General features: G+C 39.5%; 1 protein-coding gene across 5 annotated transcripts in view; it reads right to left on the bottom strand.

Moving 5' to 3' along the window:
- The window catches only part of MYO1B (myosin IB), a 179,283-nt gene that overhangs the window by 22,785 nt on the left and 138,904 nt on the right, over positions 1-17,594 (bottom strand). For all 5 annotated transcript variants that reach the window (XM_083842874.1, XM_083842875.1, XM_083842876.1 and 2 more), the window contains 5 exons: positions 5,773-5,877; positions 4,258-4,320; positions 3,298-3,498; positions 967-1,193; positions 612-812 (listed from right to left, as the gene is read on the bottom strand). In XM_083842874.1, coding sequence (XP_083699000.1) covers positions 612-812; positions 967-1,193; positions 3,298-3,498; positions 4,258-4,320; positions 5,773-5,877 — 797 coding nt within the window. The remainder of the gene's footprint in view (positions 1-611; positions 813-966; positions 1,194-3,297; positions 3,499-4,257; positions 4,321-5,772; positions 5,878-17,594) is intronic.

The raw sequence follows: 17,594 nt of genomic DNA, 5'->3' as shown, positions 1-17,594 counted from the left end.
CAATTTAAAATTATATAGTCTGTCCAACTGATTTGCAAGAAGTATTATCTCATTGTTTAGCAATCATTATGTAAAATTATTCTTGAAAGAACAGGGGAAAATTGCATGACTGTCTTCATAGAAATGGGTGTTCCAATACTTTGAAAGTTGCTTATTAAAGATAAGTGTCCTTCTGATCATTCCAGTCATTTTCATTCCACTCCCACCTCTCTCTGAGACCCGAATCAGTAAAAGCTGTCATACACTTAAAAACAAGGTGATGTCCTTGCTCACATGCAAATATCTTTTCCATTATTAGATTAGTTCATCACTAAAACCATCTCCTTTGCCAAGGAAGTGTAATTTTTAGACCAGTGAAAAGAGTAGGTTTTGTAGAACCAACCCTTTTCCCAATGAAAAAACTCATCCAAAGTCCAGAACAATGGCAAGAGAATGAAATGCGAGTAAAACACTTGAACTACATTGGCCTACTTGTCAAATTATCTTTAAATTACCTTATTTAAATTTTCATTAAATAAGAAAAAAAAAAAAGGAAAAAAAAATCAGAATGTATGGAAGATAATCATGTTATTCATTGAAATGGGAGAGATGAGAATAAGAGGATTTCCTACCTGGCTGGCCCTCTCCAGTGGGGCCAAGTCTGCTTACAGAGCATTTTGTACCTTTCCAGGCATGGCTCATACGCCTGCCTGAATGCATAACCTGCCCTCCTGACCCGGACATTCTCCAGAAGACCGAGGTAGCGGATCTGGTGGCACACCAGGGCATCATTGAAAATGTGGGCAGCCTTCTTGTCATTGGGTTTGATACACCTGCAAAGGGAAATGAACAAGGATGCTTGGTTGCAGCACTGCAAGTCAACAGCTATTATTGTAAATTTAAACCTTAGATTTCAATTGACTTATCCTCAGATATCAAGATATTATTTAACTTAGCCTAATATAAATTCACCATGGAGTAATTTACCTAATGTAGTTTGGATTTTTTGTCTGAAGATTCTTCATCAAGGTAGCTACCGACGCCTTGAACTGTGACCCTGCCGTCGGTGGTCTCTTTAGATTGATCTTGGCGGGGTTACCTTCGGGGAACAACGCTTTGATAAGAGAGTGACTGGCCTTCCACATGGCCTGGGAGAGGTCACGGTACAGAAGATCGTTATTTTTGTCAACAAATCCTTCCACCTGGTACATAACCTGAACAATATGGAAAAGTCTCATCAGAGCATGTTTTGGACTACATAACATAGGTTAGTTCTAAGTTGCGCCAAGACATTGATTTCCTCTTCTTTCTCAGCATTCAAAATAAATGAAAGATGGTTTGGCTTTCATTACAAATTTGACATCTGGAAAGGTTTTTTTTTTTTTTTTAAACATAAAATTCTGATATTTTTCTGTGAACACCCTTCCTGAGAAAGATGTGTCTCCTCACATTACTAAAAATTCCTTGTGCTGATCAATTCTAGTAACTAAAATAGAAAAAAAAAAAAGAAAAAGGTCTTCCATAATAACTGATACACCACTGCTTGCAAATACCCCCAAAATATCTTTTTTTGGTTAATAAAACATTTTCTCCCTCTGTTTTAAATCACAACAGTAAAAATGTCCTTCTTCAAAGTGCTAAGGTTTACTTTACTTGCCTAACTAAACAAGATATGAAACATCACCTGTGAAACTGTTGAGAGCTCAGTATCAAGTAGTTATCCATGCGGTCCTTAGGGGACTGTTACTTAAAAGGAATCTTACCAGGAAAACAGTCCAATGACAACAACCATAAACGCAGCTGGAGACCCAGAAGGCATCCAGAGGAACGTCATGTAGATCTCAGAGCACTACTGGCTTTTTAAATTCAGTTTGATTAATTATGACAAGTTACCTGGCTGATAATACAAATTCTTCAGTTTCATGATTTCACAGCTAGTTCTGCGCAGATGCGTACTATGTATGCAGAATATCAAACTAATACTGACGTGGCTACATTTTACACAGCAGTAAGTGACTATGAACTTTGGTGACATTTTTCTTTAGCGTACACCTTTCTAGTTTCTGACAGGTGTGACAAATGCCACTAGTGACAATACTGTTGATATTAACTTGCTTAGATTTCACAACAGAAGAGTCAAACTTTTGTTGTCCAGTGACCAGATCAAAATGTTCTCAGCTGAGGATGGAAAAACAATCCTGAAATAGTTGGAATTTACTGGCTGCTTTGTTGTGCAAGTCAATGTCAGTAACAACTGAAGACCCTCACTGGCTGCAAAGCCACAGTCCGTTTGCATTTTTTTGCAAAGCATGAGGGTATTTAAAATTTACCTTGAATTATGACAACCAAAAAATATCTAAGCGTTAATCCTTGACAGGCAATTACAAAATCTCCTTAGCAAATACATAATGTAAAGTTACTGAACAGCCGCCTCAGAGGCTGAAAGTATTGTGTTTCCAGCACTACTTTGAAAGGACAGGTTATCAAGCTACACAAAAATTTAAGATTGAGAAAACATTAAAATCTAGTAAAGAATTAAACAGAACTAGGCAAATTAAACGCTTTCCAAATACTCTTTACTCTGTGAAATTAATAGTTCAGCAGACTGAAACAAGTGGTGTAGTTTCAATCCCAAATTGGCTTCAAAAACATAAATAATCTGTCTCCATTTTTACAATGGTTTTGCTTTTCATTAAGTTATGCTGAACTATACATCAAAACCTATCAGTCTTGTATTTATTCATACTGCTTATGTTGTAAAAAGCAAAATACATTCGCAAGCCCTCTGTGTAATTTTCTCTTCCATGTTTCAAGGCACAGACTTTCAAAACAAGCTCAGTTCAAACATACAAAAATTCCACTTTCTTATCACCCTAACTATTTCTCATCACCATAATCAAGGACTTCACCTAGTTCAATGACAAAGAACATGCTTCCCAAAATATCTTGCCTTCAGATGTGTGTGAGTTTTTGTCTTTCTAAACAATATTTTTGTTTTTAGAGACCTAGCAGCACAAACTTTCTACTACTGAAGCACCTGGGACACCAAGCCCCCGTGCTGAAGGGAGCCCTGCCTTTGGTTTTGGCTACAGCAGCATGATCTCTGAAAATCTTCCAGCCAAAAATCAGTATCTTAGGTTCAAAAGTGAAAAGATTAAGGCAGGTTTGGATTTTCACATCGACTACTTATTCAGGCAGTTCTCCACCATTACTGTAACATCATTTGACGGATGAAGAGGCTCCTCGTTGTCCCAAACCCACACTACACACAGGACCACCACTCTCCAAACACCACATACTCCCAGCATCAGTAGGTACCTTGCCAGCGTAATGCTGAATCCTGAAGCAGCTGTGAGGCAAGGAGGTGTCATTGAGGAACCGGGAGCACTTGCTCATCCTGCTCTCAAAATGCTGGTGAGTGGCACAGACTTGGTTCAGCTTTTCTAAAAAGGTGTCATCAGTAACAGTTCCCGGTCTCAGGCACTCCTCGTCTAGCATGGCCAGGATTCCAGTTTGGTTCTGCAGTTTCAAGACAGGAGTTTTAGTGTCTGCTTTCGTCATGTGTACATAAACATAAAAGTGAGATTGCTCTTTTCTGTGGGACTTCCGCAACCCAAAAAAATGTCCCTCAAACCATCTCAAGGTATGGCCAGTTCTCTTTTCCTCAGCCCCAATCCCAACAGATTTTTGTATCTCCATTTTTAAAAGACAGCTTCAGAGACTGGAATCTCCTGACTTCCTTTTACTTGGGAATTTCATGTCATTTACTCAGACCATAGAAACGCCAACTTAAATGAAAGTAGCCAGTTTATGAGTAAAACCAGCATACATTTTATATTAATAGTTAAAAACTTTTATTTTCTGATTGTTAAGGAATTTGCCTTGCTAAGTCCATAGGAACTGCTCCTATTAGATACAAATATTTGTTGTAGTTAAAGCACTCAGTAACGAATCACTGAATTTTCTGGTTTCCATAGGGAAAGAAAACATTATTTATAATATTACATGTCATATCTTTTAATGAAAACACCACTAAATATAAACATTTCAGTTTTCTTTTTTCTTGCGTAGGCGCTGCTTACCATTTCTAATGCAGAAAAACATAATATTATGAAAAAACTGTTAATAAAACAAATGTTCACCATTCAAAAATAGATGATTAATACAAACGGGGTTGTTTTTAAAAAAGCAAAATATACTGAGGATGTGTACAGATTTTATAGTTAAATTCAATACATGCATTATAAATTATTCATGGAGATTGTTAATATAACTTACATTTTCTATTAGGTCACAAATTATAGCGTTGTTGAAATACTCAATATGAGTCCACTCAATTCCCTACAGGAAAAAAAAAAAGTTTGAACAGGAAAACAACTGATGGAGCTTTTCCCCCCAGGCAATTTAAATTATATTCCGGTTAACTATTTTTGCATTTAGTTCTATATCCTTACCAACATCTTATTTATTAAGAAAAAAAAAAAATGCAATCATCTCCTGCTAACATTATCTGCGCAGAACGACTGCCCTTGAGCGGCTGCCAAACCCACTCTCCATTCCTTTCCCCCATCAGTGTCAGCTTCCCATGCACTCCTCTGGAGCCGGGCCAGCCACCTCCTGCCCAGCCCGGGTCAGCGCAGCTCTCTGCACGCTCACACTGATTAGAAGGGAAGAAGCCCATTTCAGTGCAAGCATCTGAGATCAAAATTTCTAAGCTCTAAGGGTCCTTTTTTTTGTTTTGTTTTGTTTGGGTTTGTTTCCTTTTTTTAATGGGTGGAAGAAAAAAAGGCTAAATTTAGATGACATCTGAAAAATCCAGTCTGTCGTTCAGATATTCTGATTTTTTCAAATATCAGCAATAACGTTTCCAGGATGAGATGCTAATGCATATAGAGGTAGTATAAGTAGAGTAAAGGATTGGAAAAGAAAAAAAAATCATTCTGAATTTGCATTCTGTGGTGACATCATACAGTTTATTTTTTTCAGAGTGTTCAAAATATCACTCAAGAAGCAAACTGCAGTAATTTCGTTTCATGAGTTTCCCCATTATACACAAAAATTAAAAAAAAAAGGCACGTCAAAGCTTCATATTATATCCTTGGGATTATACGGCAGGAACTTGACTCAATTTTCAAAAATGTTTGCACAGCAGAATGGTTTCATCCAATTTGAGCATGGACAGTGCATGCCAGTTTCTACATCTGTGAAGTGGCATTCGTCTGAGATGTGTGTATCCCAGGGAATGCTGCTAAAATGTATTAAACCTTCGGCTTGATGTTCACTCACACAACAACGTCACACACTGGAGTTTGGGCTCCACAGTGCAGTTTATAACTTACCCTTAAAGCTCTCACAGCTCAATTCAATAGTTAATCAAAAGTAAACAAGAACCAAAGTCTACTTGTAGCTCCTTTGATCTCACACGGTGTTGTTTCACCCACCCAAGTTTTTGAAATAGACTTAGCTGCGGGTTTATCCCAGATGTTACTGTGCCACCCCAAACGCATGCTGCAGGGTAGTGGCACTAACACCAGCAAGCAATATTGGTAACCTACTAAATTAATTAGCCCTTGGCTCAGAACTGTCAGTCACTGATGCTAATGTACGTAAGTTGGGTCTGTTGTACTTGGAGAACTCATCGAATGAAACAAAACCCAAGCTAACATTTTTGCTTAATGTGAACAGTCCTGCAGTCCCACACGGACGTGTGAAGAGGTTCAAGCACACATGCTGATGCAGCTGTACAGGGATGATGGGAAGAGGAGAGGATAAAGAGAGAGATTTAAGCATTACCTCTCGGATGTACTCCTCCTGCTCTTCTTTGAGGGTAAGTTCAATGAAGATCTGCTGCAGCTTCTCATTACAGTAGTTGATAATGAATTGCTCAAAGCTGTTGTCCTGTCAGATAAAACATTTGCATTTGGCTGTTGTGGAACACACTGGAATTGAGCTGGAGTAGGTTACTGCAGCAGCTGCAAGCCAGCGAGCTGCTTTATTAACTACTCCTCCTAGTTTTGTGATGTGATGGTTTGGGTAATATTTTATTCAGAGTGAGATTAGTTTGGAAAATTTAGACCTAATCCTTCCCTGAGGCTTTCTCCACTGAAGAGACCAGAAACTCTTGGTTTATATTCGTGATGCCTCTGTACCAATTCCTTAGGACAAGTCATATGGAAACCTGTGGTGTCAGGGAATGTACAGTTTTCCCTGCGCTAATCTGTTTCCATACATAACATGTGGTCCTACAGGTTCTGGTAAACAGAATTAGGAGAGGAGCACGAGCTCTTTTCCAGCCAGGATCGGTCAGCAGCAAATAAGGCACCCCGTCTCACTGCAGACCGGGGCCCACGCCGCTGTTCCGGATGCGGCTGGCGCTGGGTTAAGAGATGATTGCCTCCAGAGGTCAACCCACCTCCTCCCTGCTTGTGCCACTGCCCCCTAAAAGGATGGGAATCAGAACTTGGTCAGCCAAAAACCCTTTGGAAAGGCTAATTCACACAAAACTGGCTTGGAGAGACATCACCATGGATGCGCTCCCAGAGAGACTCATAAGGACTGGAAACGATGACCACAGCAAGCCCCAAAGTACCCCAGGTAAGGCCCTCATGCACACAGGTGCAACTGAAGCTTTACTCCTAACACCACCAGGGCCGGGATTGCAGGATAAAAGCTGTGGTTCGCCACTTCATCTCATCATAATGATGTTAAATTAGTGCAGTTTGGAGGCCAGACACCCATTCTGAGGGCCACTCCCAAAGAAAAAGGGAACATCAGCAGCTTTTTTTTTTTTTTCCTAACCAGTGCTTTTAAGAGCCATTAATACTGTAAGAATTGTATACATATGTCTGCAGAAATAACTGCAATCAGGAGTAATTTGGGATATCTACTGCTGGTCTTCTCTTCTGGGCTTTGTGGTTCCTCTACCCACCCCAACTTTCTTTTTTTTTTTTTTTTTCCTATTCCTCAAGAGCACATTGCTTATTTAGGAAGGCTGAATATTTGCATAATAAACCACTGTACCTTCTTCCACTAAGAAGTAAATGTGCTCTACAATACCTGTGAATCTCAAGTTATGATAATAGATTTTTAATTATTTTTTTTATTACTATAGGCAACTGCAATCATTTAAGTGCTTAAATTAAGGATCTGGTCACTATGATTAAGAACACACAAGCAGATTAGAAAATATTGAGGCAGCACAGATTACTTTGATCAATTTAGTTTTAGGGAGAGCAAAATCATAGCTGATCACCAAACTTTCTCAGCCGCATCAAATTCTGCCCCTCACACCAATTGCAATTATCAATCAGAGACTGCAAAACTCGCACAGCTCTAGATGAGAAAGTTAAAATTTGGCATGCATCAAAACCGGCACTGCAAACAAGTCATACTTACTGCATTCTGTTGCAAAAAGAAATTACATAAACTGCAGTCAGTACTTATACCACTTCCATAGAAACACAGAACAAAAATATCTATTAGCATTTATTTGGTGTACCAAGAAGAACAGTCTTTTTTATCACATTTATATTCCACTGAAAATGTCGACTAGTGCATAGGTGATATATATTATACATGTATAGATGAGTGTGTGTTTAGGTACGGTCCGAAGATTACTGAATAAGCTAAGGGATTGAATCACATCGCTGTGTAACACAGGACAGCACTCTTGCATAGTTGCACCTCTAAATCAGCACATATCTTTTGTCTCTAAAAGCCACATATATAACCTTTGGGAGATAAATCTCAGTAAAATGAAGGGTGGGGGAGGTAGGAGAGAGCACGTGGAGAATGAGTAAAAGCTTATTTGACACATGCAGATAAAGCCTTCACTTCAGATATACTTAGTGGGAAATGAAAGGATCCCAACTGACATCACCTTCGCAAGAGGAAGGGTCAAACACGCTTCCCATCCTCCTGCCAGGTACATGCCACCAACGCAGCAAGATTGTTCCTCCAAAAGCCCATGTTATTCAGGCTGCAAGGACAGCAGGACTCATGTCTTACACATTACACACAGTCCTCAAAAGAGGATAGAAAACCGACTGCAAATCCAGATAAACCATCTAACTAAAAGGTCATTAACAGTACATTAAAGTAACTGCTAGATGCTTTCCTGATTTGCTACATACCTGTGATATTTATGTTTTGACAAAGAAAAGAAAACCAAAATCCACAGCACTCTTTGGAAATCACTTATTTTAAGCTAGAAAATTGTACTTGACATTGCCAAGCCACTGAAAATTGCCATTCCGGGAAAGAGGCATTGAAGTTCAGCAGTGATTTTGGCATTTATGTGCAATACAGAGCAAAAAGCTAGCAGTTGATTACAGCACAAAGTGAGGGAATATGTTTCGAATTAATGAAATTCTCTAAACACTTAACTCTGAACAAATCAGTAGACATTCAGTACGTCAAATGTTCTCTGGAAAGAGGCATTTCCTTTCACAGGTTTTAAGAAACACTGTGAAAAACTGATTGCAGTGCTTGTTTCTGGGTAAAACTGAATAAAGTAACAAAGATTCTGTGAATTTATTCACTCTTATTGGAAAGCTATAACTTTTAATTATGCCAGGGCTTCACAAACCAGAGACCCATGCACACAATATTTTAATGATGTCTCCTTGAAATTAATGTGACAGAGCTAGGATGGGATCTAACAGATGTCTGGCATTAGTTTTTTAGAAGACAATGGGGAGTGATTAATACCAAAGACAGTACACCACAAACCCATTCGGGAGAAATGGGCTGGGAGGACCCAGCAGCCGGAGACTGTATGTGCTCCTTGTGCTGAGCATCCTCACTAAGTGACAGAAGGGGCTTTGCTAAGCACAGAAGCAGCACAGTCAGACACCATATTTGGAAGTATTAGTAAATTTAAATATTCTTAGAAAAATTTAGGAAAGAAAAAAAAAATTAGGCTAGCACTTCTCAAACACCAAAGAGTGCCCGTTTCTCTTCCAGGCCATAATTCTGCTACTTGAATGTTGTAAGCATCACTTCAATCACTGCATTTTTATAGCAGTGTTTCAACTATCCCTTTGAAGCCACTACGGAATACAAAATATAACCTTTGGGGGAGAAAAAAAAAAGCTCAGTCTCTCAAATTAAATTAAAGGTGCTGGGAAACAGAATGTCTCCTTAAGTAGGCTTGAAGTCACATTAAATTTATAGATACAGATCAAGCAACCACCCTTGGCTTATCCTATCCATCTTTTATTGGGTGCAACAATGAATTTAGACAACTAGAAAAATGCACTGACAAAAATCAAAGCCTGCTTCACCGTGCTTTTCACTTCACAAATAATGGTGTCTTGGACATACAGTTTTATTCTTTATCAGCCTTCAAACTACTGGGCAACAGGGTGACTGCTTGGGAAATAGCAAGTTTTTGATCTCCAAAAAAAATTCTGCTCCATGCAGAAATATAATGCTTATATAACCAAGTAGATCAGAATGTTGTACTCACTGAGGTGTAAGAGTCACCCTTGGAAAGATAAAAGTTCAAGTTTGGAACCGCTGGTATTACATGAATTACAGACAGGTGGCTTTAAAGCCTACAGAAAATATTTTTTGTTCCTTAATATTTTACCTAATTTCTTCTTTGGAAGATTCCAGTCATGCAAATCATGGAAGTATATGAAAAAACATGTATGGACATTCCTGACCTTATGCATTGTTGTACCAGTAAAACATCAATAACAAAGAAAAAATATATAACTATTTTTTGTCAATAATAATAGGGCTAAGCGCCTCTTACTAGCTTCAGGCATAAATGTCTCAATATGCTGATGCTAAGGGTCACCTCTTGCATTAGATTTACGTGTTCCATTTTCTTGTGTCCCTTCCACTTCAGCATTTTCCGCAAATGAAGCATATTTTAGTTCACCCAACCTCAGCTACGTCATCAGTATCACACATATTCACTATGTTTCTCAGTATTTCCTCTTCCTTCTTAATCCTTCACCCTACCAATTCTTGTTGAGAGCCAATTCAAAAATCTACACACTGCTCAGTCTATGTCCACACTGACAAAAAGGCGTCCAGCACGCACCTCTTCAAATATCTTACCTGAACACATACAACAAAAAAATACATGAGAAGTATTTAAATGAAAAGCACCATTTAAAACAAAACTCAAATATCTCAAGTTATGAGATGGAATCAACAGAACCAATGCCATTACAAAGAACTTTTTGATCAATACTGGGGAGAAAAACACATACAGAGACTGAAATTTCTGGTCTAACATGTGAAGCCGCAGAAACTAACTTTCAGCCAATGTAGCCACTGGCATCAAAGTCCCTGACCTCCTTCTACCATGGGCAGGTGAGCCCAAGTGGTTCCATCCAGTCTCTACACTACTACTGAGGCTCCCTATAAAAAAGCCAGATGGCAAAGGTAATGATGAAAATAGACCAACAAGTTCACTTCGCTGAGATGAGTGGTGAAATGAGCCAGCAAATTTCATTTACATCCTACTGTGATGTCTGGGGATAGAGATTTTTATGTATAACCACAAAAGGATGTACAACAGTACATATAAAGAAAATGAAAAAAAAAACACCACGCTTTTGTATCTTAGAAAGCAATGGGCTACATGGGACCCACTGGACTTTTTTTTTTTTCCCCTAAACTTTCACAAAGTTAATGAAGATCTGTTATGAATATTTGTCCCTTACTGAGGAGTTACTGTGACTGTCTGGGGACAAGTGCTTATGAACAACTCAGACTCCCTTTCTAGGCTACTGTAGTGTTAACGGATACAAAAAAGACGTTTAAGATAAAATCCCTGCATTTGTCACACGAAGAGGACATGAGATGTGACCTGTTGGGTTACTGTTGTCCACTCGCCTCTGTTCTGCCTCCAGCTGCAACAATAACAGGCCACATTGGGGGACCACATAATCCTGACCACTCTCTGTAGTCCAAAGCATTCACACATAGTTTCAAATGCATGTTTCTGAGCCTTAATATTGCCATTTCTTTCTTAGGCAACCAACAAATGAATGACAAGTCATCAAAAAAGTATGGAGCTTTCCTCTGCAGGGCAGAAGGATGCCATTGCTAATGGTATGGCAGAATGCTGCAGTGCCCATGACAGCAACAGCCACTGGGACAGCACTATTTCATCCCAGTCCTGTTTTTCTGCTTACATATATGAACAGCTGATTAATCAAACTTACTCAAAAAATACCTTATGTGAACCAGAATAAACTTTGTGCTTTTGTATAAATACCTCTGTAGCCAAAGAACTGGAGAAAGGTATCATTTAACTATAAAAACTCCATGTAAATGTCATCATACTGTTTCAATGTACCTCATGGCAGCAAGTAACAAAGATGTCCAAACCTCAGGAACTATCTGGTTTCTGTATTTGCCTAGCACAGTCACCATCAGTCGGTCCTGATGCAATTGACACTGGTATACCTGCTCTCACCTGTGTCCTCTGGACATGGGGGTCTGAGCAAATTTGGAGTTAAAAGGGCAAGTGACCATGGTGAACCCAGTGCATACAATGCATGTGCGATCCGCAGGGACACCCAGACAAAATCACTTCAACAATCTCAACCTGATAAATGATAGTTCTGAAACAACAAGACTCACAAATCAGCAAGAACCTGCTACATCATCTTACCCATTCCTCTGCTAAGACAAGATAGCTGCTCTAGGACCAAGTGTTATTTCCACGGTCTCAAGGAGAGCATTTGTGTATATTTGTTCCAGCATTTCTACAATTTCCTCTGCTGAAAGCAGACTGCCAATGGGATTTACTTCATAAACTTGCCTTTTGCAAAATAAGCCTCTCTAAATACCTAAATTATAATGTGATTAATCAAATGGTGATTAACTTCCTGAGATGAACCTCTGCTTCTGAATACTAGCACCTAAGGGGAAATGATTGCTGCAGATCCATTCGGAAGTCTTGCTAGCACCTAGGAATCCAACCAAGGGTCACTCCGCAGAGCTCCCCGCTCTCACAACACTTGCCAGCAGACGTAGCTGATCAATTCCAGATTAAAAACTCAGTTCTCCTCTTTCACACTAGCCTGGGCTTTGTCCTGTGCGATCAAATTGAGCAGAGGGCTGGGTACGTGCATTTTGGCACCACTGCTTGCCAGCATATGATGAGCTGCTAGGCATCTGAAGAGGGCTGAACAATTTCTGAAAGGAAATCTGCCGCAAGGTATAGTGACTAGAACAAATTAGGTTTTGGAGGTTAAGGCAGCTGCCAGGACAACAGATAACCACGGCTGAGTTAGAGCTGAAGTCGAGACATGGAGAAAGGGGCCCCAGAGCCTAAAAAGTTGAAGATAACAGAAGATCCTGATAAGCCCATTTGCTCCATATGCTTTTTTCTCTATTAAGTCTTCTTTCTAGGTATTTGATGTTTCTCCAGTAAAATCATCCTTAGGGAAAAGAAGTCTGGGAGCCAGCAGCAATCTCTCAGAGCTCAGCATGGTCTGTGACTGCCATTTCCTTCATCTAATGAACAGGAGAGAAGCAGGCAAAGAGACTGGGCCAAGCTGTTATGCAGGTTTATGGTAAAAGTGGAAATACCTCCTCAGTTTTATCATGCCTCAAACATCTCAGAAATGTCTTTTCAGTGTTTACACTCTCCTTACTCAGTCGCCTTTCTCTAAACAAGAGATAATTATCAGAACTGTGAATATGTTAATATAATGAAATGGCATTCTTCGTATTTCTAATGGAATTTCCTCAATGAAGACATTGCACTTTATCAATGTCCAGATGACAGCTCAGATACAGCTGCACATGCAACATGACCAAGCTTCTTTCCATCACCACAAGGGGCTTCTGTACGCAAGCAAGAAGCTAACTGTGCCTGAAATAAACAGAAGTGCTATCATAGCGCATCACAGACTGAGAAAAGGACCTGGTTTTACCGCTGGGCAGCTTGTTTGGTTCTTTTTTGTTGGAGGCATTTTTATTTAGTGCTGACTTTTATGCATAATACGGTGGATGTTCTTGTGAGCTTGGATCAAAACGAGCTGAACAGATGCTGTCCCAGGAACTTCTCCTGAACTATCAATTCAGCCAGGGAATTTGTGGAGATGTTTAAAGCCCTTCCATGCAGCAGACGGCACTTCTCCCAGCCAGAGGCAGGCACATGTGGACAGTGACACGGGAGTGCTGGCAAAGACGAAGCAAGTGGGAACACCGAGAAACCTGGCTGGGGGCCCTGCTCACCTGAGTCCAGGGCTGCTGCCCACACCAGCCCTGACACTGCACAGGGGAGGCAGAGCCTGAGTATCTGACAGCCTGGAACACACCACGTGGAAATCCACCAGTACCCCTCAACCATGTTATCCAAGAAGTTTACCACCCAAGAAGCGAGATGAGGCGCACCTAACACCTCAGAGCAACCCTCAGCACATCTCTGAGGGCTGGCAGAAGGCCTCAGGCCTTCTTTGGCCTCTACTTCGGCAGGTCCATCCCTGGCACGGCCCCACTTCTCGCCCAGCTAAAAACCAGGCACAAGGTGCTGTGCCAGGGGACCCAGCAGAGTTTTTGTGCTCTCAAGCTGTCTTCTCTGGCAAGTCTAAAGAACAGGCCTTGTTTGGCAGCCCCAGCTTTCAAAAGCTGTGCTCCAAATCATGCACTTCATCTCATGGACCTGCTACAAAGCGGCTCCTGAAAATTCAGAGTAAGGCCTTTAAGCCAAGTAGCACAGACGTTTTTATCTCTAAAAGCCAGGCAGGATGAAACATTCACACTTGCTCCATGACACTCTATTTTCCATACCCTCACCTTCATCTACGCAGGAAACGCACAGGTCGGTACCTAAGCTTAAAGTTAAAGATGGGAACCCAGCAGGAGTCTCCTGCCTGCCTCTGCTGAGGGCTGCCAGGCCCCAGCCACCTGCAGCCCTCGCCCTGCACTTCCTTCTCACAACCCCACCATTTTGGAGAGATGTGGAAACCATGTCTGCCCCAAAACACCACACGGAGTATGGCGGCCAGCAGCCCAGCCGGCTCTGGATTTCCACTAACCGTAATCCCTGCCCCACCTCAAATTGCAGCCCAGAGTGCAGCCCAGCAGCACGTTTGGCTGCTCCAACACTCAGATAAATTCAGATAGGGTCAGGCTTCAACCCACCGCCTGAGCTCCGGCAGCATTACACAACCGGCCTCGTTCTGCAGCCTGCCTTTTTGCATTTAATCCTAGTCCCTAATCCTTGCCCACAGACAATTTGCACAGAGATGCCCAAAATTTCAGCATTCAGCTTGCAAAACTCTCGGTCCCAAAATACATCTTACCACAAAGAGCATGGCAGAAATCAAAACTAAACACAGCTTCACAGCACCTATTTTGTGGGCTGGTTAGCTCAGCTTTCTGTTGAGATCTGCCAAACCCACAGAGGCTGAGGATTATCAATAGATTTAAGTTGCCTAATCTGAATTTTTGGACAGCCCAGTCCTTAAATCTGTGCTCTTGGATAGCTTTGGGGTTTGTCTGAAAAACGCTTTTTGTGCTTGATAAAAACACCAATAGAAACCAAATACAAAGAGTATAAGGCAGTATTACCATCACACCATTCATTATCTTCCCTTTGCTAAGCTTCAAGAACTTTCCAGTTACTTTGTAAGTAAACTTCACCTTAAATTACAGAAAATCTCAGAAAAAAAACAGCAGCCAATAAGTAGAGTCATCTTTCAAAACCAGCTGAAAGAAATCTCATTTACATAAACTTTAATTTGTTTATAATAAATAATCATCAAAAGGTCAAGTGTAGGATTTTTCAGAATGGTAAATCCTGTGTTTTGTGGTTTTTTTTTTTTTTTATATTCTTCTTACAGTAGGAATTGTAGGGTGATTTAAGGAATCATCCGCAACAGGAGTAAGGCCTGGCAGGGACTTATTAAAAAAATCCAGTTTTTGCAGTGGAAGCAGATTACTCTTTAATGTATTCCAATAACTTTTAAGTGAGAACCTCAGAGCAAAACAGCTAGCTAGAATATCATTAGTTTACTCTTATAGTGAACCTGACGGGCAAGTGTAACATAAAAGACCAAAAAAAAAAAAATTAAAAAAATCAGTAAGCAGGTATCTTGCCACTTATTGCAATGGTGTTAATCTTCAGATGTAAATATTTAGCATATATATGAAAAACTCCTGCTACCCCTGCTATGATTTTTTTTGTGTGTGTGTTCTGTCTCCATCCATGATCATAACTAGGCAAAAACGGATTGGGAATTAGATGATCTTTAAGGTCATTTAATGATAGATCTAGCTGCTTCCTGAGTAGAAACATGTTTAAAGCAGGTCTTTTTATTTTCAGCATATCAAACAGTTTACAAACTTAAAACTTAGACTTTTAACAAGTTTACAGATGAAGTCTTTCAAATTTATTTTAGCAAAAAAAAAAAATCTTTGTGATCATGTTAATTCTAACCTTTAAGAACAAACATAACAATGAAAATATGACTTAAGAATTAGGTTCAAAAGGGAACTGCACATTTTTAGTTAGTGGTTGTAAGTGATTTTTCATTAGATGGATAATAGTCACTGCCATCAGCTACACTTCAGCTAATATTTGAAGGTTTAGCAATCGTATTTACAAAGGCACTACACAGCGAAACGCTCCAAATTTTACTATATTTTTAATGCTAAAAATCTTAAGACATTATTGACTTTTCCTCAAGTTTCCTTTATTGACCATCATTGAAATTTCATTCATTTATTGATTGGTTTAATATCATTAATTTTAACACTATATATTTTCTGTGAATCAGTTACTTGAGTTCTCAACAACAACTGTTGAGACACTTTGTTTTCTCAAAATCTTTAATAATTTTTGTGAGGCTTGATCATTTGTTTTAAGACTCAACATAAAAGTATTTGGCTGGCATCCTCTCAATTGATGTTACTATATATACGTTCATTCAAATGACCACAAGAACAACCACGCTTTGTCTGTGCAGACTTATTTTACTCCATTTAAGGATTATGACATTACATCATCTTTTATTCCAACAAGAGCTGCATAGAAAATGAATTTTCTTTTGCTTTGAAAAGAGTATCTTTCCGTTGATTCATCAAGAGATTCCTTGCCTTTGAGAATAAATCAGCAGTTTCTGATTATAAAATTAACCTGTCTAGAAACACAGGGATGGCTAAACGGGAAATACACCTACTGCAGAATTTTTTGATGGATTCTTCTCCTATCAACACCCTTTGAATTACAATACTGCCACGCAGTCCCAATACTGGTAGCTGTACTCTGTAGTAAATCCAGAAATCTAAATTAATCAAGTTGCTTATTCAAACATCTTCAAATTAAAATTTGGTATGATACCAGCCACATGTGTTTCTCACATGCTGTCTGAATTCCATTTTGGATGTTCAGAAATAATTCCACTTATTTCAGTGATGCTGAACCAAGATGCTTGGCTGGGGCCCTCACCAGACCTTAGCGCGTGAGAGGAACGGTCCCATCTTGCATGAATGTATTTATGAATTGCCTTTCCCATCTCTTCCAGTAGAACCAGTGCTCATCATTTAAAGAACTGAAAAACAACTGCCCATATTATTCTAAAGTTTTTTGTCTGAATTGGAAAAAGCTGCCTTGTAATTCAGTTTGCAAGGTAAGGGAGAAAAGCCTTGTTTTTCTCTTTCTCTTTTGCAAAACTACATCACCTGTACTCAGCTACTTATTTATAACCTTCTCAGATGTTGAGCTCCTACAAAAAACAAAATGACATGAGAGAAACAAGCTTTATTTAGCCTGTTTCTGCAACACCATCCCACAAACACCATTACACAGCTGGTTTACGCGCTTCTGCAAGCTTCCAGTTTCCACCTCCCCCTACAGACTTACCCTTAAACCAAACAGAACAGAAAGCTAATGAAAACAAGGGTGCTGCCCCAAGATGTCAGTACTATCGTTGCACTGCCTGGCTTGCTAAGGGTACACACCAAGGACCAGCACCAGAGATCTAGTGCTGAAACCTGAATTCAGCCACATGACTGCTTGCAATGTATTTTCATAAATACTCTCTTATGTTTAATACAAACAATATAAACCTAGCTGAGTAAACCCTTGAAGCAAGTACCAGCTTTGTTTTTCCTCTTCGCAGAGGTATTTTGATTTGCACATACTTTGATGTTATGCTTCTGAAATAAAGCTTACACCACCCTCCCACATGTAATTACTCTTCTCTAGATTGTTCCCATCTTCTACAGTCTAAACATCCCTGGATTTTCAAGAATGATGTAGGGAAGTGGGTAAGGCTTGAATGTTTTCTACTCATGTTTCTCCTCAGTTGAGTTTCTAGTTTAAACAGTATTCTAATATTTTCAACCAAGATCTATAAATCTCTTAAAATAAACTGTCAGAGTAAGACTTATGAAGACCCCCTCTCCCTGATGCTCTTTAACCCAATTAAAATTTCCTCATTTATTGTTTTTGTTTTAGAGTATCTCCAATCTAAAAATACTATCATAAACAAACAGCAGTGAGCCACAGATCATCAGCTAGTAATCAGTACAGAATATTTATCTGAGTGAAGCAAAATTAAATGGAATATAATTCCTTGTTTGATTTTGACAGGAAAAAATGTATAGTTTCTGGTTTGATTTTTAAAGGAAAC

The sequence above is a fragment of the Anser anser genome (assembly GCF_964211835.1).
Source record: "Anser anser genome assembly, chromosome: 6".
NCBI classification, from domain to species: Eukaryota; Metazoa; Chordata; class Aves; order Anseriformes; family Anatidae; genus Anser; species Anser anser.
Note: the sequence above shows the minus strand (reverse complement) of the source record. Positions and strands in the feature narration are given on the sequence as shown.